We start from the raw sequence: 20,590 nt of genomic DNA on the forward strand, positions 1-20,590 counted from the left end.
CCAGTAGTTATAGGGGAGGAAGCAGGTGATGACATGGGAGATAAAAACACGCTGGTGGAAGACAACGTGCGTGTCTCTCAGGGAGCGCTTCCAGCGTTACGTGTGCTGGTGGCAAGATTACTTCTTGTGGCAGTGTTTTTGCAATGTTGTTTGTTTTTTTTTTTTTTTTTTTGCAAAGTGGCCGATGGAGATTGTAACATGCTGCGTGTTAGCGCCAGTCACGCTGAGGGTTTTCCTGCTACCTGGCCACCTTAATTTTTCTCTCTGAATCTTGCTTACAGTAAATCTTGGTGGGTTGAAGGATCACATTAAGGAGATTCAGAGGTGTCGTCGTTTAATCCTTATCGCTTGTGGGACAAGTTATCACGCTGGAGTTGCGGTAAGTGGACGGTCTTGATCTGTGAGCCACAGTGTGTGTGTGCAGGTTAGGGGTTGAGTGCAGGTTAGGGGGTGAGTGCAGGTTAGGGGGTGAGTGCAGGTTAGGGGGTGAGTGCAGGTTAGGGGGTGAGTGCAGGTTAAGGTTGAACAAGTGCACACTGATGAACAAAGACCCTTTTGAAAGCTGCATGCACCAGGCTTTTGATTCACCAGCAACAGCATGAGGAAGTAAAAGCTGAAGAACTTGAATTCTTACGAAAAATCTCACCTGTGACTTTCATTGCTACAGAAGGCTTGACAAAACAAAACCTGCTCTGTCATAAAAGAGAGTTGGCAGGGAAAGAGGCGGTGCAGAAGGAGGCAGGGAAAGAGAAGAATGCAAATGCTGCAGCGAGGTGTAGGGGCTGCCATGAGCCAGAGGGGGTTTCCTCCTTTGCTGTTGGCGCAGACAGAGGTGGCTCCTGCTCGGACATCGCCCTGCTTGCCCCGTGCAGTGGGGGGGTCAGCGTTGTGCCTCACTGTGCGTGCAGCCTTTGTGGGATTCTCTCTGGTCAGGGTCTGGCTAAAGCACGATGGCTGTGGACGGAGCCTTTCTGGGTTCTAGCTTGGCAGCCCATAATGTTGCAATTAAAAGTGCTCTGCAGCTTCACAGAGGAGCCCTTTTGCTTCTCCCAGAAATGCTGCAAAAATGCAGCTATGTTAACTGACGTGCAAGGACCGGGAAAGAAAATTTGTGCTCATCTTTGTTCATTAGCTCTGTAAGATAACGTTAGTAGTTAATCCCTCCACTAGCCAAAACAAGTTTGTGGCTTGACCTGGATACAGGTGGTGGTTTCTGAGTTCCTCAGTAATGCAAGTTGTAGTCTGATAGCAGGATAACCCCCTATTATATAGTTTATATATTTATATTTATTTATATGTATACGTAGCAGCATATAATAATCAAGGCTTATTTAAGAACAGTCTGTGTGTGAGGGAGGTGTTGGCCTCCCGGGCTTTCTGTGGTGCCAGAAGCAGTGTCACTTTCCACAGGGGTAGCTGTGCGACTCGAGTGTGGGTGTACTGAGTAATTAAAATATAATCCAGCACTGATTTTTACGTGGTGTTTTGATAGCAATATTTTCCAGTGTGTGGCAGCTAGAAGGGTTTTTTTGGTGCTCCAAACACTTGGGTTTTTTTTCAACGTGATGCAATATGTCATTTTCTGTCATCTCCTTTTCCCAGACCCGTCAGGTTCTGGAAGAACTGACTGAATTACCTGTTATGGTCGAACTAGCCAGTGACTTCTTGGACAGAAACACCCCTGTCTTCAGAGATGATGTTTGCTTTTTCCTCAGCCAGTCAGGTACGGTCTCACTTCACCACCCACTCGCTCCCTGTAAACGTTGGCTTGGGAGGGAAGAGACAGCGGGGCCAAATTCTGGCGCCTGCCTGTAGGATCGCATGTGGTACGTGTGAGAGGAGGAGTTGGCACGCACGTACGAGAAACGGAGAGGTTCTCCTCCTGTCCATCTGCGTGCTGGTGCAGGGCTTGGCTTAGCTGAGTCTTACCTATGGGAACGGTAGTTTTGTTTCCTTTCTCTGTGAGGAAATATTCCGTCAATCAACAGACTAAAAAAAAATGCTGCTGAGCTCTGGGTAAAGGCAACTCGATAGTTTCTGTTGAGTAGTTTTAGTTCTCTAGTTAAAGCTCTACCAAATCCAGAGCTATATAGCTATATATATAATATCTATCTAGCTATCTGTAGCTATACATACCAAATAGAGAACTATCTATCCAGCTATCTGTAGCTATATATAATACAAAGCTATATAGATCCGATCCATAAAAGAAATGAAACTATTACAAGTATCAAAAAATACAGCAACCTTGGAATGGAATGTGAGATAAAAGACACGCTGAAGCTTAAAAAAAGAAAAAGCAGCAATGTGTCACATCCAAAAGATTTTCAAGGACAAGTGCAATACAAAACCACAGTATTTTTTTTTTTCCCTCTTAGTTGTGTTTACCACTGTAGACTTTCATAACTGATACTCAGCTTTGATACTAAAACCGGTTGTTATTTTTTCTCCATAGGTTAAAACACTCTTTTGGTAGCAATTTTTAATTCTCGGTATCAAGTAATTCAGAGTATCCTGTCTTTATAGGGGGCTCATGTTCAAGTTTTCCCTGGTGGTTGGTTTTTTTTTTTTTTTTGACAACGCATGCAGATGCTGCTGCTTCCCCTTGGAAGCTGTGCTGTCCCAGTCTGGCGGGGAGCGTGGCTGAGGGCTCGCCGCGGGATGCATCTTTCCCCTGAAGGGTTGGCTGTGGCAAGCTCACAAAGGTTTTCCTGGAACCTGAGCTTGGTCATCAGGCGATACAAACCCAAAGTAAATACTGAGCTCAAGTAACCCCAGTCGTGTCCCCCCCCCAATAGATCTGTTTTTCTAGCCGTAGATTCCCACCCTACACGACCTGAAGTAGCGCAGCTTGCAGAGCAGTTGTTATGCATTGGTGTCCTGAAGGAGAAGTGTGCCGAACCAACCTTGGGGGGTTTTTGTGCTCTGTTGTCACCTTACACACGCAGGAGCGCTCCAGAGGTGTGCCCTGTAGGACAAGCAGACCGGCAGCGCTAGGTGGAACACGCAGTAGCTTCTATTTCTAGTCCCATCTCTGGCACTCAGCTCACGAGCGGCGCTGCAGGGACCCTCAGCACAAGGTTTTCTCCCCCTCCTCCCCCATCGTGTTCGTTTAAACCAACTTTTTCGCCTTCCTTTACATCTAGAGGTTTTGAATCAACACATTAAGCAAAGATGGATCAAAGCCAGCTTGTGTTTGCATGGTGCAAATGATTTTGAACAGGGATAATTAGTTCTAGACGTAACCTCTTTGACAACAGGTTTTTGGAAGCTCTCGGTTGTTGGTGAGCACCACCAGCCCAACAGCTCCGTGAGTTCCCGGGGCAGCAGGGTGGTGGGAGTGCTCCCGGGGCGGGCTGTAACCGTGCCATGGCATCCGCTCTGCGCATCAGCTGCGTTACGTCCAGATAGCCCTGATACACGGTTTTAACCCTGCCTCAAGTGAATTTTTATTAACTAGGAAAAGGAAGAAAGTGGTTTTTGTTAAAGATACACTTGAACTGCCTTTTTTTAAAAAACAAAAAAACAAAAAAAACCAACCAAAACCATGGCAGAATACCAACTTTTTCTTAAACCAGGTATTATTCTTAGCTTTTGTGTTTTCTAGATTTCCCTGTCTTCACTTTAGGGTTAAAACACAGTGTTCCGGGACTGAAATAACTACTAACTCCTTTGATTTGGGGGCTGAAATAACTACTAACTCCTTTTGACTTGCAAATGCAAACCTCTTAAGATTCTGTTTGGGAAATCCACTGCAATTTTACGTTTTAAAATTTTACAATTGTCAATTCCGGCTTCTGCAGTGACAGCGGTAACCGATGCTCAACTGCAGCGTTGTCGATCCCTGTCTTCCCAGGTGAGACAGCAGACACTTTGATGGGTCTTCGGTACTGCAAGGAGAGGGGAGCCTTAACCGTCGGAATAACCAACACGGTCGGCAGCTCCATATCACGGGAGACGGACTGTGGCGTCCACATCAATGCTGGGCCGGAGATCGGGGTGGCCAGTACCAAGGTAAGTCACGAGTTCACGGACTTCACTGTCGATGTTATTGTTACTGAAACTCCTCCTGCAGGTGCTGGCTGCAGCGGGTCCTCTGCCGAGTGCTCCCTGTTCCCCTTTTACCGGTTGCTATTGATGATTGTGGAGTTAATGAGACCATGTGCCCAGCAACACTTAACTTTCTTTTTCTTGTATCTTGCAAAGGGGTGGTTTTTTGGGTTTTTTTTTTTCCTTTTGAAAATAAATATTATAAGGAAGCAATATTAGACATTGAATACAAAGGGTTCTCGGAGGGAAGAATCCCCTAAGAGGCAAGAATTTTCTCCCCTTTGCCATCATTTATTTTGAGGTGCAGGGTCCATTTAAGCCAAGATGAAAAAGGAAATTAAAGGGCAAGATTATGGGAACTTTGACCATACGTAACTGCCCTCGATGGCACTGCTTTACTAGAGAAAGTGTGTTATTAAAACTACACTTCCAGCAAATGGGGGAATGGTCTTTTACAGAAGGCCAGTATTTATGTCCACCTAACAATTATTCCGTGGCTGATGCGTCTGGCTACGTGTGATACAGTATAAAATAACTTGCTTTGCTGCATTTCATTTTGATGAAGTGCTTCTGCATGGTGAAATCTGCTTTGATTTAGTTATATTTAGAGGCGAGATGATGTCAATCTGTTACATAAATTCAGCCAAAACCCACATTTGAGTTTAATAGTTCATTGGGGAATTTGATCATGGAAAATTCTTGAGTCTCTTACAAGAAGCTCTTGAACGAGTTGTTTGTCCCCGGGTTGTTTTCACATAGCCAACGTTACAGTTTGCAGATAACTGAAAAATGGCATTTTCTCTCTGGTGATGCGGGTAGTTACATGAGTTGTGCATATACGAAATACAAACCTGGAAAGATTCTGCCCTAGGGTTGTCCAGAACTTTGTTTGGAGAGCGTGGGACAGCCAGCCTCTATGCTGGTGGCGTGACCGCTGGGTGCTGTTTCTTTTGGTGCAGTTGAAGGTTACAGAATTAAAGTAGATCACATTCCATATCGAACTCTGCTAGTCAGCAGAACCGAAGCTTTCCTAGATTCCTTCAGAGCTATTAAGATCTTCTGCAGTACAGAGAGCCGCGGGAAAGTTTGTTTGATCGTTGCTTAGGAAGGGACAGAAATACCACAGACCTTCATCTTCCTTCTAAGCAACTTCAGTCCCAGGCTGGACCACAGACCATTTCGTAATGTGCCTCACGCGTTTTGGGGAATAAAATTTCCTTAACTTGAGCACTGATTTCATTTGCCTGTGCAGGTGACTTTCCCCCGAGGTCAGTGACTTGTGTCACTCTGGCCTTTTAGAGAAATACGGAGCCTTACAAGGTGAAGGGTTCAGAATCTGTTCTGGAAGAAGGGGGTGGCGGATCAGTTACCTTTTCAGCCGCCTTTGTGCTCCTTACATGGGTCCAGACAAGTGCCAGCTGCCTGTCCTGGCCCAGCGTTAGTGGTGGGCTTCCACCCCACGTCGCCGCTCAGCAGGTCCCTCCGTCTTCGGTGTTTTCAGCGTTTACTTGCAGCGAGGAAGGACGCGGGTATGGTCACAAACCAGGATCTAATAGTTGCCAGGGCTTCTCGGAAATACTCCATTTTACTTGTATCTTAATCGCTAGGAGCCAAGGAGATCGTGCCATTGCACGCCTCCGTCTGAGAGCTGCTCAAATGGGATTTCCCCTGCGAATTTCACCTTCGTCTTTGCCACTTAACTGGAGTGAAAGCTGCCGTCTGGTATCGTGCTCAGCGTAACGTCAGCAGCTGGTCTAAGGATTTTACGTCGTAGGTGGCCACTGTTTTGTTACTGTCGTAATGACGCGCGTTCTCTCGCTCTCTTCCCCCGCAAGGCCTATACCAGCCAGTTTGTCTCTTTGGTGATGTTTGCCCTGATGATGTGCGATGACAGAATTTCGATGCAGGAGAGGCGCAAGGAAATCATGCGTGGTCTGAAGGGACTGCCAGGTAGGAAACCGCCGCGTTTATCGCGTCTCCCAAGGTGAAACTCAGTAGCACAGATGAACTTCAGCAATGCCTGGGTCTTGCTTTGAAAGGCCGAGGGGATCAGATACGCGCAGCGTGGCAATTAGCAATAACTTCCACCACTGCGTCCTCTCTAATACGTTCATATATATAATATGAATATTTCCGTGATAATATATATAATAAATAATACTGTGAAATCGGACTATTATAACACGGAGTCCAGTGTTTATTATGCAGATCACTGCTGTCTGTGTGTATGAAGTATAGTTGGAGAGGCACAGGCGTATAAGCACACACAATGAATTCTTCTCTTTCCTTCTAGACTTAATTAAAGAAGTGCTGAGTATGGATGATGAGATCCAGAAGCTAGCCACAGAGCTATACCATCAGAAGTCTGTTCTCATCATGGGACGTGGCTACCATTATGCCACATGTCTTGAGGGAGCTTTGGTAAGAGATTTCTTTTGTTTAAAGCTGGTTCAAGCACACTTAGCTATGGACTTCAGATTTCCGCGCAGGAAACAACACTGGCTACAAGTTGTTGTAAAAGCAGCTAACGGTTGTGGCATGTTGGCTGACGTATGGGGTCAGAGAGCTAAAACTCGCCGTGATGCCACTGAGGTGGCCACGTAAAGATACCGTCACACAACAGCCACAGGCTACCGTGGGCTGAAAGGGTGTGCCTTCTGCATTCACATCGGGAATGCTTTACTGTGACAGACTGGGCACCCTAGTAAAATCCGTTCTTTGAACTGTTGGGGTGGCATTTCCAGGCATGCTGAGCATCCAAAACTGAGCACGTACTTCCTAAAACCATATATTGCAGTTCTTACGTTTGAGGAGATTCCTGTTGTTTTAAGAGCTGTCGCCCACTGACATGCAAACGCAGCTTTTCGCTTTTGCCTGCCCAGTTCGAGGCTGTGATGACAGATATGTTGGCCGGCACAAATCATACGGCCCGTGGTGGGGTTGGTGTTAGAGCTGTAAGCGGTGATGCCTTGCAAGCGGCTCAGCCCAGATGCGCTACTTTGTTCCGGGTTTTCAGGCTGGCGTGTCTGCACGTCGGGTCTGAGGAGAGCCAGAACACGCTTTCAAAGAGAGTGGGAGAAGCCACAGCGATTGTTAAAAAAACTCCAGACAGTATTGCCCGGAGCTTGATGAATGATTTTTTTTTTTTTTTTTCTTCCCTATCTAGAAAATCAAAGAAATTACCTACATGCACTCTGAAGGGATATTGGCAGGTGAGCTGAAGCATGGTCCTCTCGCGTTGGTGGACAAACTCATGCCTGTTATCATGATCATCATGAGAGACCACACGTACGCCAAGTGCCAGAACGCCCTCCAGCAGGTCATTGCACGGCAGGTAAGTACCTGTAAAAGTTTACAGCGCATCAGGAACGTTGCTTTTAATACACAAGCACTTTACAGGGCACCCAAACTGGTTGCTTTATTGTCACTGCCTAAAACGTGAATTCAGTAAATGTTCTGGGCATTTCAAGCGGAATTTTTGCAGCAGGTTGCAGAGACCCAGTGTGGTTTGTTTGCCCCTTAAAATATGCTACAGGGATGCCCAGCTGTTTTTATTCTAAACTCGGTAAAAAGTTCTTACTGATGCTCATGACTGGAAGTGAGAGAAGGATCTTCCCGACCTGGTTTTCTTCAACGTTTCCCTTTGTTGCAGGGGCGACCTGTTGTGATTTGTGATAAGGAAGACATCGAGACAATTAAAAACAATAAAAGAACGATCAAAGTTCCCCATTCAGTGGACTGTCTGCAGGGGATCCTGAGCGTTATCCCACTTCAGCTTCTGGCTTTCCACCTCGCGGTGCTCCGAGGATACGATGTAAGTACCGCCTGCCTTCCCTGCCTTCCCTTCCGCGCTCGCGCTCGCTGCCCGCAGGTCTGGAGGAGATGCGTTGGGTGCTGTTGGGAGACTCTGGGTTTGTCTGTGGAGCTGCTGGAGCTAGTGGAACGCCCAGTTAAATGGCAGAGCTGGCCGTGACAGAAGCTTGAACAAAACTGGAAGGCGGTCTGGTACACCTGGCAGAGTCTCGCGCGGTTTGGGTTTGGACACATGTCTGTTTTCTGGCATGAGCGCACAGTTTCTGGGCGGCTGGTAGGAAGCTAAGAGGAAGGTAACAACCCGCAGAAGGATGTTTGACAAAGAAACAGAGTCTGCTGGCGTTAGGCATTTGATCTTAATACAGACACTGGCCTCTGCCGTTTATCACAGTGACTTTTTATCCTTTGAGCACTGTAACAGCGCAGGCTAAAAGGACTAACTCACTTCTCGACAGAGGAGTGGTAGCGGTTAGGTTTACGGACATTTTCTGCACCGGTTGCCCTAAGTTAACGTGAAAATATGTTCGGTCACTTTCAGTTTAAACGCAGAACGAACGTTCCACACATGACAAAGTTATACACAAACAAAGAAAGTGTGTAAATACTCACAAGCATGTTCTTTCTCCTCCCTCTCTGCAGGTTGATTTTCCAAGAAATCTGGCCAAGTCCGTAACTGTAGAGTGAAAGATCATCTGAATCATAGGGGCAAAGGGGAAATAAATGAAAGACTTTTTTTGGTACCAAAATAACTTGATTTTAAAGTCCCCTAGGTAAATCTTATTTTGGTAAATCATTGTTTGTGTATAAGATCACCGTAATTCCATTACATTAGTGATTGTCAAATTGATTCCACATGCTATGCCAATAGCTTTGGGGTTTTTTGAACAATAGACCTCCATGAAAGATGTTAAATGGTTTTCTTTAAGGATTACTGAGTCTTCTAGGTAAGGGGCCCTCCACTTTCAGATAATGTCATTGTTTCTTATCCAGTGTGGCTCATTCCAATTGTTGATGAGAACCCATTGAATGAATGACCTGTCATGCTCTCAGGCAGTGAAGCAGGACACTAGAACATGCAACTGGAACAAGAGCTGTTACCGCCATGCTTGTGCAGATATTATTTTAGTAAACAAGCATTTGGGGTAAATTTCTGCCTCATGTACAAAAGGGAATTCAACTGACCTGTCACAACCTCCTAAATTTTAGGCACGTGGTAAATGTGCTGAGAAAATTAATGTTGCTTCAGAAGGATTTTATCTATGCCAAATACCCAGCAAGTGACAATCTCGTAGACTCGGTGGGCCACAGCGCGCTGTGTAACGCCAGTGTATGCCTGTAGTTGTGCCCGTGAAGACAGTGGAACTCGCGCCTTCGAGTGTAAATGGAAGCAGTGGCTGACTCGGGACGGATGCTTACCAAAGTGGGGGAAAAGAGGAATATGGGCAGTGCTCTGTTGGTGCTGGTGTTTTATTGTTGCTGTTTTGGTTTTTTGTTTTTTTTTAAAAAAGTAGAAGCCTTCCTGCGTTGAGGATTTTTTTTCCCCTTGAACTGAGCACTGTGGTACTATGAACACACCCTAGGGAACCAGCTTTATGCTGCTGCAGGTCACTTACTAGTCTGAATGGACAGAAGGAAGTTCCTACCTTGCACCTCCCCGGCAGAGAGACGGCCCCAGAGCTCCCTTTCTGAGGGCCAAAGCCCCTTAGTGGAAGCGAGGGTGCTGGTTTATTTAGGAGCAGTTCATGTGTGACTCGTGTCAAATCCAGCCGGTTTAAAATTGGAGGGGACAAAAAAAGATGACAGACGCAACAGAAATAGATACCTTGGTAATAGTTTTGTAGCAGGCTTGCAGAGAACCAGAAGTTACACAGAACATGCACCTTCAAGACTTAACGCTGACTGTTTCAAAGCCATTAACAGGCACTTGGCTATGTATTTCCTAATGCAAAAAGGTGAATTTCCTACCAGCTTGATGGGTTTTGAATTCGCTTTACACACGCACCATCAAAAGAAAAACCCACCCCGAGGTGTAAAGCGATGCTTGCCCCGTGCTGGTGTGGGGGCTGCCTGCCCAGCCTCGTCCTCCCTGCGCAGGAGCACGGTCGCAGAGCAGCGGCCGTCCCGGTGGCTCGGACAGCGGGAGGTGGCTGCTGAGCCCGAGGGTTCCCAGCGGCTGGGGCAGCTCTGCTTTGTGTGAACGGGCAGCGACTCAATTCGGTATCAGCTCAAGGCGTAGTTTTACTATGGGGATGAAATGCTGCGTGCCTGGAGACAGACAGCTTCTCAAACCAGATAGGTGTGTATTAATTAGCACTGTATTCAGACTATTAATTTAAGACCACATTGTGCTGCCAGTGTCTGTTTGAGAACAAAGCAGCAAATAGTGCGTTTTATTTATACAGCACTCGCTTATGAGACACTGACTCCTAACAGTTACGTGCCTCTGCCTAAACGTGACCAGTAGACTTCCATGCTTCATCTGAAGGTGATGCTTGTCCTTAAGGAAAAAACAACGCATGTTCAGTGCTAATGCTTTGAAGACAGTTGTTGTTCCTCCTCCTCTTCCTCCTCCTCCTCTTTCCCCCACTGAGCTGGCTTAAGAGAAACTGTGCAAACCTTTCACGTGGGGAACTGGAGCTGAGGCAGTTTCCCCCCAGCACAAGGACACGAGGACTTGCAGTATCACATGCTGTGCTCTCGTCAGCATGGGAGCTCGTGTGAAAGTAGCCTGCAAGAGAATTATTTTGAGAGCTTTTTCTCCTATTCTGCTCAGAAGAAAAGCAGCAAGCATTGCTTTTATCTAGCCCTGTACAGATGATTGTCCGCTAGCTTACCAAGTCTCCGAGCAAACAGGATAGTAGACATCCCTGTTGAAATACAAGTCGCTATTCAGTAAGAGTTCGATAACGCAGGCTGTTAAATATTTATGAAAGTACGTTGTATACAAAGAGGACCAAAGAACAGGAGCCTGTTAGAGATGTAAGTCTGACGCTCTTACGTTGGGTGTAACTGTACAGGTATTGCCGAGCTATTTGTTTTGTGCCGTGATAGACGAATCCTTATTCTTTGTAACTTAAGGCATTAAGACTCGTGACAGATTCTTCATGGTCAGCAGTAAGGTAGTACTCACCCCCCGCATTCTGCGAGTCGCCAGCAACCGCCTGACGTGTATAAAACTCTGCCTGCCAAAACAGAGGTTTAGCCGCTACTTGCAACTGGGCTGTCGGACATTGTGATGCTTGATATCAAAGAATGCTGTGGAGCACACTTGCTCTGAAGAATTTCTCTGATGAGCATGGTAGGGAATCTGTTCAGCATCTCATTGTTGTTAATTGCCATGCCTATGTGAAGTGAGAATGTATAAAGGACTTTTCTTAGCTTTCCTTACCTCATTTTGTCTAGATGTGTTGCATTTCGATGAAAAGATGATGTTTCTCTTTTTCCTTAGAAAACGTTTAGAATGTCTTGTGATATTTATTAACAGCCAGTCAGTCTTCTGCTCTCCAAAATGAATGTTTTGCTTACTGAGCCAGTAAAATTCCCTCCCTCCTAACTGAGGTGTTCAAAAATTCAGTAGCCCTGTCACTAAAATTGAGCCACAGGTAAATACAGATAACAGCCTTTGCCCTTTGGAGTAGCAGCTGCCGATTACTGCATACTTTTCTCAGAATTTATTTTAAGTAACTGTTTTCCTCATCTATGTCTGCAGAGGCTTAAAGGGGAGCACATGCCCGTAGGTCTTAGGGTTTGTTAATTACCAAAGACCAGAAAACTTCCAGCTCGGCACAGGTTGTTTCTGCCCAGCAGATCTCAGACAAATTCCACGCCGCTAGTGAGGTCATTCCACACACAACAGAAAATTCAGTTGTATGTGGGGCAGACTTGTCAGAAAGGGTTTCCTTCCTCGCCGTGCTGAAGGAACAGGCTATATAGACAGATCTTCCTGGAGTTTGTCAGATGAGCAAGGGCCGTGTGGGTGCATGTTCTGTTAAGAGCCCAGAACAGTCTTTGGGCAGCCCTCTCCTTGCAAGGTGCAACATCTCCGTTCCAGCACGGCCCTTCGGAGCTGAAGGTAGCCACGTCCCGCTCTCACGGGGATGCCGGTCTGGCAGAAAGCTGCCTTGACACCCGCGTTTGTGAAGCCTCAACCCCCCTGTACTGAAGGGGCTTCACGCGGACCGTTCCCAAGTCAAGAGGGAGGGAGCTCGTGGAGGTGACCCGTAGTCCTGCTCGGTTAGGAGCCTTAAGCCCAGCCTGGAGATGCTGGGTCTGGCTGAGCTGCAGCCCGAGAGAGCTGAAGGCATGAGGAACACCAACACCTCCGTGCAAAGTTTGGCTTCTCTCCTCTCTGGCTGCTGCTCGTAGTGCCTGGTGGCAGCGTGGCAGGTGGAGGGAGCGTTGAAATTCAGCACCTGAGGTAGCACATCAGTGTTTAGCTGTGGCTAATTTTAGATCCTACCTGAATGTACCAAACTTGCCTCAAAGCACAGAGTCCCTCCTCTACATCAGAAACAGGAAGAAGAAACAAAGAAGCGTTTGGTTTGAATTAAAGGAAAGAAAACTATTTGCCTTTGATTCAGTTTATGTAAATAGACATTTGAAGTGGCAAATTCCACCATTTCTTCCCTTCCAGATCCGTTTGCCTCTGCCTGTACATACCCAGCTGGCTTGGTTGGTGGGGACCAGTCTGTATCTTGTTTCCTGTTGTGTGCTGTATGCAGAAGATGTCTTTCTTTTGTCTGTAGTGTTTTACAATTTGGGTTTTGTCCTTTTGCTTACTTTTTGTATCTCACCCTTTGAATAAAATCAAGTGCCCTACATTAAACAAACGGAATTACTGGTCTTTAGTTAAATCTATTTAAAAATAGGTAACCCCCATGAAAGTTCAGGGCAGGACGTACAAAGCAGGAAGACACAGGGCTTAACTCGCCTCCCTCCCAACCGCCCAGGCTTTTTTTCTCTTTTTGTGTGTGAGATAGAGAACATACTCCAAATTCCCTTTCCGAGGAAAGCCCATAAAGTACCCCCAGGGTGGAGCAGTCGGGATTACCGCCTGTACCTTAATTCTCATCTAACTATCGCTAGGTGAGACGAAATTGCAGTCAGCGTGGCCTGTGCTTAGTGGCTATTACATGGGCTCCTCAACTTCTGGAACTCGACGTTTCTTTTTCAAGAAACAAACCTGTTTGGGTAACGCAGACGGGCTGTGGTGCAAGCCCGGGACTACGGCACCGATGCTGTGATATTGCAATTAAGTGCACATTCTTGTGAGACAGCAGCTGGGGGCTTGGAGATTGTTCCTGTCGAAAAAATGCCTGGATAACGCTGTAAGCGAAACCCGCAATGACAAAAAGACTGTCTGAAATTCCACCTCTCCTCCAGTCGGAGCCATTCATGGATTAATTTCCCCAGGGACCTTCACCTCTCCAGGGGAACAAGGATCAAACACAATCCTTTATTTTCCTAGATAAAGCGAGCGGTGTGGGCTTGCTCTTCTCACAGATACCTTTCCTACACCAGGACTGAAAGGTCACGAGGCTGCTCTTTAAGGCTTACTGCCTCGGAACAATGCACGTACGTCCTTAGAATCACAGTAGAAGGTCCCTACGCAGCAGTTGGGAGCAAGACTGTCCCCTTCTGCTCACTCTGATCTGCAAAAATAGCTTGTGCCATCAGGAAATAAAGCCCCTTCCCGCAGCGCCTCCGGGGCTCTGCTGCCCTTGGCACGAGACACCCTGCACTCGGGGTCCTTGACCACACTGCGGGTACTACGCTGAGAAGCAAGAGCTGTACCGTAACGGGTAGCTACGAGACGCTGCCAGCGCTCTCCTTGGCTCGTTTCTCCGTCTGGGCCACCGACAAATACAAAGGGGCACATCCAGGGTCCTCAGCAAGTTGGTCCCGAGCTCGAGTTGCAAGAAAGACTTTTCCTTGAATCCCAATGGGGCTGAAAGCAGCAAGACAAGGGGCAAAGGACCTGCGGGCACGTTGCACAGAAACTCTTCAGTCGGTGTGAAGTTCATCTAATACAATATGGCATCTGAAGAGAAACGCGCTCCCAGAAGCTGAGATTTACAGAAGGGCATAAGCTTTTGGTTTGAATGAGTTACAATAGATTGCCGGCTGCACGGCGCTCCTGGGCCCCTCTGGAGCAACCTGCTGCCAGACATTGACCCCCTGCACGCTCCCACCGCCCGTGGGGCTCCAGCACGGCTTCAGGGCTGAGCCACAGACTGCACACCTTCGTGCACGTTTCTTTACGTATATTTACCTTTTCTGCTATAAAGCAGCGCCCACCCTTTACTTGCAGGAGTACGGAGCATAGCTGAGCCCCTGGGGAGGTGTTTATTCAGCACCTCGCTCTCCTCTTGCTCCCTGGTTGACTTTCCACCCCCGCAGAGCACCCCCGTAGCCCTGTACGACAGCCGCTCTCACGTAGAACACCCAGGTAGCACCCGGGCTCAGGGAAATGCCGCCTGCCCCCCCAACAAACCCAGTTCTCAGGTCAGTGGAAGATGCTCAGTGGGCAAGCAGCAGCCCAGAGGGTGGGCTGTGGGGGGGCTGCTGCCCCAGACCCCCGCTGGATACAGACAAGTTTGGAAAGAAAACAATACGCAGCAACATTTTTGCTGGACGTAGGAGAACAAGGAGGAGGTGGTACCAGGATGCTTTTCACCCCAACACTGACTGGCAGCGGAGCCAGCCCTCCAGGTCAGCCCCATCCACAGCCCAGGGCAGGCGCTCCGTGGTTTGGGAAGAGCGACCATTCCTCACACCACCTCAGGCAGTGCCAAAAGCCATTTTCTATTTTTTTCCCCCTAAGCAAGCAGCCAGCCACGCTCATCACAACGGTGTGAAGGTTCACACACAGTGAAGGAACTACCTCTCCTTTGTACGGAGACCCGCAGCAGAGCGTGCAGCGCACCGTTACCGGGCAGACAGCCCGACCTGCTGAGCTTGTGGGTCCTGAGCAGGATCCTGGTGGTCCCGCCAGCCCCACAGCATCGCGGAGCTGTGCCACAGCAGCACCTCTTGGTGTTCAGAGCATTAACAAGGAGGATTTAAGGGCCTTAGTCTGAGTGGCAGCTGATGGGATTGCATGGGAAACATTAAAAAACACCATATGGGGGTGGAAATTCCCCTCGATGGAGCATCCTGGGCAGTTCCACTGCTGAGTAGCTGCCGTCCCCACCACCCACACACCCTCTTTGCTGGGCTGCTCATCCAGCCTCTCCTTGCTGCTATTACACCTACTTGTGTCTTGCCCCATTTCCAGCTCCTACAGCTGGGAAGGTCCAACAAGCAGCACGCTGCAACGGCTCGGCTTCACCTCCCATCTCGGCTACAACTCCCAGTGCAACATCTGCCCCCCAGGCCACCCCACCCTGCCCTTCAGAGGACTAACAGCACCCAGGAGCCCACGGCGCCCTGCACAGCCTGCTGCGTTTCCTTCATAGGCAGGAGACCATCCCTGGCCTTTCCCAAAGCGGTGGGAAGGCAAGGATCGTTCCCGACCATCGGAGGCACAGCCGGCGCTTGCGCTTGGACAGTCAGGCTCTCCAGCACCAGCTCAGACATAAAAGTGGGTTTCTGAAGTACTACAAGCCTGACCCAAAAGCTGCCCCGTGTGCCTCAAACGAGGCTATTTCTGACCTATTTCTATGCGTTTATCAGCCGATCGGAATACATTGCAGGCAGTTGAAAAAACAAAGGAGATGGAAAAAAAGCAAGCGGACTTGCCAAGATGGTCTGCTCAGTGCTGAAGAGGTTACCCAGCCTAAGAGAAAAATCAGACCCACAAATCAGACATGACGGGACTCCTTCCCCCTTCCTCAGTCTCATTCTTTATTGTTTAGGTCAAATAAAATATGTTCCCATGGTCCTTACAAATTCCTATGGAAACAAGTTTAAACAAACAAGCCGCTGGCCTGTGTCTGGACCACGAGCAGCAGCGTTACGGTAACACGGGATCCTCGAGGCGGCGGCGAGCCCAGACACTCTGGAGACGCTCACAGCACCACCGGCTCCCAGCGAAGGGCCGGTTGGGCTCCCACGGGCTCCCGTGCATCGGGAGAGCCGCTCGGACTGCGGGTGGGATGGGGGGCAGCGTGGGGGCCGGCCAGCTCCTTCTGGGCAGCAGGAGGGCACCCAGAGACCTCATTAGGACCTCACTATACCCTGTGCCTCGGCCGTCCCAAAGCGATGCTGCAGCTCCTGCCAAGAGGAGCAGCAGGCAAACCTGCCTGGAACGCAGCTCAAACCTCCCCGCTCGCTCCTCTCATTTGTGCCTCTGCCCAGAATTAATTCGCGCTGGACGAGCGCGCGTGGGCAGGGTCAGGGGCCGCACGGGCGCATCCCGGCTGGAGCAGGGATCTGCATCCCTGGCAGAGCGGGGCAGGGGGCACGGAGGCTGCGGAGGGCGGTGTGCTGCAGCAGCCTCTCCGCTTCGGCGGCACCACACGCGCCAGCAAGTCATCGCTGGGAAGGAGACGCTGCCTCCCCTCCCTCCTGCTGCCATCGCCACTGGAACAAGCTCCTCAGGCCCACAGGCGGGTGCCTTCTGGCCCCTGGTCTGGGCAAGACCCCGCCTGCCCGCACGGGATGACTCACGCCGCATCGGCAAACCCCAGGGATGTGCCAGAGCTGGTTTCACCACCAAAGCCACCCTGCAGGACTATCGGCGTGTGGCTGCTGGCCCACCCGCCCTGGGAAAACCCAGCCTGGGCTGCAAAACCTCCTCTCCAGCGTGAGAGCAGGGCAAAAGCACTACCAGGACAGACAGAATGGCCCCTGTGGTCCCCGGTTGGACTGCTCTGCTCTCAGCTGCAGCGGGGCTCACATTCCTTCTCGCATTTTTTGCAGCATCTCCTAGCCTCAGGAAGACATGCTTTTCCAAGTTTTTTTCAGAAAACCTGCTGAAAACTCAAGTTCCCTTCTATCTAAACAGCCCCAACTAGTCCACCTTGAGAAAACTCATGCCCCATGCCAAGGTCACGTTCAAGGGGTGACCTCCCCCCCTAATGTAACATCAAGCCTGTGCCACCAGGTGGAATTTGAACGGGATTTCAGAGTTGCATAAAGCTGGGAATTAACACACAGAAGAAGAACGGCTGAACCACACCAGGAGGATCCAGGGCTTTCTGTGACCCAGTGAATGCGCATTACACCCCTTGCTGATCATGTTGCTAAAAACTGCCATCCTCATCCTCATCCTCCTCTCCATAGGTTGGACTTGAGCCTACAGAGGAGCCAAGTCACCTCCCTTAGTATAACTGGCAGACGGCTTCCAGGAGGCGCTCATGGCAGGGCTTGAAGTGTAGGATGGATTCCTTGCCTCAAGGACTGTCCCTGCAGGACCACATCCAAGTGAGGCAGGGGGCAAGTGGGTCTTTGGGCTGACATGAGCTGGCCCAGAAAGGCTCCTGCCTGCCAGCAGAGCAGCTGGGGTTAGGAAGGAATTTTTGCCCTGAGACTGTATGGACACAAAAGTTGGGATCAGCAGGGACTGAAGCCATCGGCTCCTCACCCCCCTCCAGGTGCTGCCAGCCAGGAACAAGGACCTGTCACGGTCCCAAGCATCATCCCAGGCTTTGCTAGCTTAGCTTAGCTGAGAGGGGGCAGGGTGGGCTCCGGGAGCGCCTGCCAGCAGGGTCTCTCCTTGGTGAAGCCACAGGATGGTCACCTCCTGAAAGGGGAAGGGTGCAGAGGCTGGGGGGCAATCGTCCCTCCTCCAGGCGCTGCTGGACCCAGGAAGGGACCCCTGTCCTTTCACTCTGAAGCTGGGTGTCAAGGTTATTCTTTAGTCACTAGATGCCACTTTGTGCAGCACAAGGCGCCACTGAAAGGCAGGCACAGCTCCCGGTGAGCCGGCGGGACAAAGCGAGCACTAAAACCTGCTCCCAAACCCGTTGCAGCTTAAAATCTGCCACATCTCTTCAAGAAGTGTTCCGTACCTCCAGACTTTACCCCTTCCGTTGGGGTTACCACGTGTCCAAGTGGTATCGTGGCCAATGCCTACATGGAAAAGCAATAAAGCAAGTAATTTATTTGTAGCTGTCTTCAATTTAACGCACCAGCTGGATGCGACCAGCTGGTTTGTAGCAGGCCAGCGCCCAGGGGGTTGTGGATAACTGGAGGTACACTGGTCCCAGCTCTGAGAAAAACTCTTCTTGAGTAGATGTGGGTGGTAGCTACTAGCACAGGGAAAAGAGAACTGCAGTGAGATTTGGGCTTTAACACTGTGGAAACATCAGCAAATAAACACTTTTCTCATCAGTAGGAACAAGCGAGGAAACGTTCAGCTGGGACAAGGGCTCACCAGCCTGGGAATGCCGTGGTCTTTTTGACATGTTCTGCTTGTTTCAGTGACTATGGAAAGCGCTATATAAAGTCCTGTTCCAAAGGGAAATATGTGCCATTATTCTATGGCTGGAAAAAATAGAGGAAGAACTGCAGCTGCTCCTAAGACCACGTAGCCTACGTGGATGCTGCTTCCAAGAACGGAAACAGGTAGAAAAGCCCCAAGCGAGGGGTCCTGCGTGACCCACAGGCAGTTTCAAGCGGCGCAGACCCTGCAGCTCCCACTGCTGCTGATGCTGCTGGTACCTGCCCTCCCCCGGCGAGTCTGGGAGCTCCCACCCCGGATCTTGGTCCCTGCAGGGCCACGGCAGCCGAGACCAGACCGGTTTCAGTGCGGGACTTGAAGGAAATGACCCAGCCTCCGGCCTGCCCAGCATGTTTCGACAGTAACTGTATCTCAGTGTCCCAAAAATACGATTTCTGATTTCTGAACCCCCTAGGGCTGCACGGCTGTTTGCAGACTCCCGCCACCATGGTCTGATCCCAGAGGTGTGGAGGAGGTAGCATTAGCCTCCGTAGTCATTAACAGATAGGCAAGAAAAAGAAGCGGAGCTACACTACATCACACGTCCCTTGAGAGCAAGGATTAACCCCCCCAGTCACGGCGAGTTTTTCTTTTTCCTGTAGCATCTCAGTTACAGTGAGTAATCCCGTCAAGTCTGGATCGTTATCCTGCAGGCACAAAGTCCTCCTTTGTTTAAGCCCAAAATTAACAGGGCAGAAAGCAGATACCCTTATCTCCGGGGTTTTCAACCCCCACGCTCCTTTTCCCGCAGCTGACAGGGTGAAACGCGGGCTGCAGCGGTGCGTGCTCCCGGGTGCCGGCTCAGCACCCCTGACCAGCGGGTGTCGAGGCGCGGCCGCACCTCCCTGCGCCACCGGCTGCTCTTTTCACGGCTGCCTGTCCTTTTTGCAGGTGGACCGCATTGCCGCCTCCAGAGACTGAACGCCACCGCCACTTCGCCGCCCGTGTGAGCGACTCGCCTCCCGCACAGCTGTCCCAGAGCCTGGAGGAGAAGGATCGCGAGGGGCGAGCTGCAGGCAGCCAAACCCACGGCCCTGGGCAGCCACCTCCTCTGCCCGGAGCCCAGGGCCCTCCGCGGCCGCAACGAGCATCGCCCGGGTCCTGCCTGCGCTGCGCGGCACAGGCTGGCAGCCCCAGATTTGAGTGTTTTGCACTGAGTAAGGCATAGAAAAACCTCCTAGATAAGTGACACAGTCACAGATTACTCGCTGGTTGCATTTTGCACTGAAGTTCTTGCCTTGGTTTTAAACAATAAAAGTCTCCAAAGATTTCTTGATTTTTCAAGCAAATGCCAAAAGCAGAACATTCTACTTTCAAGATGCCAGTTTGTCTTTTCTTGGATGTTTTCTTCCTTTCTTGGCTTCTGCAGCCCAAGAAACAAAGCCAAGTTCACGACTCCCCCCTCCTTCCCCTTCTTTCCCTGTTCAATGACAGGTTTGGCAGCTTAAGCCTCTGTTGGTTTGACTTGAATTTCCAGCCCGCATGCTGGCGTGGTGAGGATGCCTCTTCTATAGACAGAATGTCGAGGTTACACCTTTAGTTCTTGTGATGGTTTTGTCACAAAAGCCTGGCTGGACAGTCCTGCACCTCACTTCATATGTTTAACACACCAGTCCCACGCAGACAAGAACAGCTAGCCAAAAAAAATCCCAACATACCAACCCAAAACCTGCTGAAATGTCTATGGCAAGCTCCTGAGAGAGGAGGAAAACCATCACCTTCCGTATGATTAGATTAGAAAACTACAAAAACAGTACAAGACACCGAGGAGTGGTGGCTTGGTGTTAACACTGTGGGGCTGGGATGTTAAGAAACACCTCTTGGCTGGCGGGGAGCGTTGCTTATGGTGAGCATCGTCACAGAGGCTGGGGACACAGCTAGGATGAAGGACACGTCTGACTTGCAGAGCCATAAGGCTCCCACTACTATAAACCCAGCAGGCTGTGAATTCCTGAAGGCATCAAGCCCCAAGCTGGCCAGAATAACCCCAGATCCCGCTTGGTCCCTGGTCACAGGTCAGAGATCATCACAACCTGGCAGTTACTACCCCAGAAACAACCAGGATTCACCCAGACTGCTCCACTGTGACAGTCACCAGCATCTGGCACGTGCGGTGCTCACCCGGACACCGCTCAGGACCGATACTCCTTTGCAAGCTCCGATAACACAGGTCTCGGTGAGGAAGCGAAGGAGGCGGCGGTGTGGGAGAAGGCAGCAGTTGAAGCTGGCTTATACAACTACAAGATTTCAAAGGCAGCAAGTCTGGGAGCCTTCGTTTGCCTCCCTCTGCTCGCAGGTTTTGGTTTTTTCTTTGGAGTGAAAGATCAAGCTTTTCTATTTTTA

The 20,590-nt window shown here is 49.7% G+C and overlaps 1 protein-coding gene across 4 annotated transcripts in view; it reads left to right on the forward strand.

The window, feature by feature from the left end:
* GFPT1 (glutamine--fructose-6-phosphate transaminase 1) overlaps positions 1-12,688 on the forward strand; it is a 39,419-nt gene extending 26,731 nt beyond the window's left edge. For all 4 annotated transcript variants that reach the window (XM_040617843.1, XM_040617845.1, XM_040617844.1 and 1 more), the window contains 8 exons: positions 282-379; positions 1,603-1,723; positions 3,857-4,014; positions 5,886-6,000; positions 6,344-6,471; positions 7,217-7,384; positions 7,703-7,864; positions 8,503-12,688. In XM_040617843.1, the coding sequence (XP_040473777.1) occupies positions 282-379; positions 1,603-1,723; positions 3,857-4,014; positions 5,886-6,000; positions 6,344-6,471; positions 7,217-7,384; positions 7,703-7,864; positions 8,503-8,547 (995 nt within the window). In that variant the 3' untranslated portion in view covers positions 8,548-12,688. The remainder of the gene's footprint in view (positions 1-281; positions 380-1,602; positions 1,724-3,856; positions 4,015-5,885; positions 6,001-6,343; positions 6,472-7,216; positions 7,385-7,702; positions 7,865-8,502) is intronic.
* The last annotated feature ends 7,902 nt before the right edge of the window (positions 12,689-20,590 follow it).

Source organism: Falco naumanni, chromosome 19 (assembly GCF_017639655.2).
Source record: "Falco naumanni isolate bFalNau1 chromosome 19, bFalNau1.pat, whole genome shotgun sequence".
NCBI classification, from domain to species: domain Eukaryota; kingdom Metazoa; phylum Chordata; class Aves; order Falconiformes; family Falconidae; genus Falco; species Falco naumanni.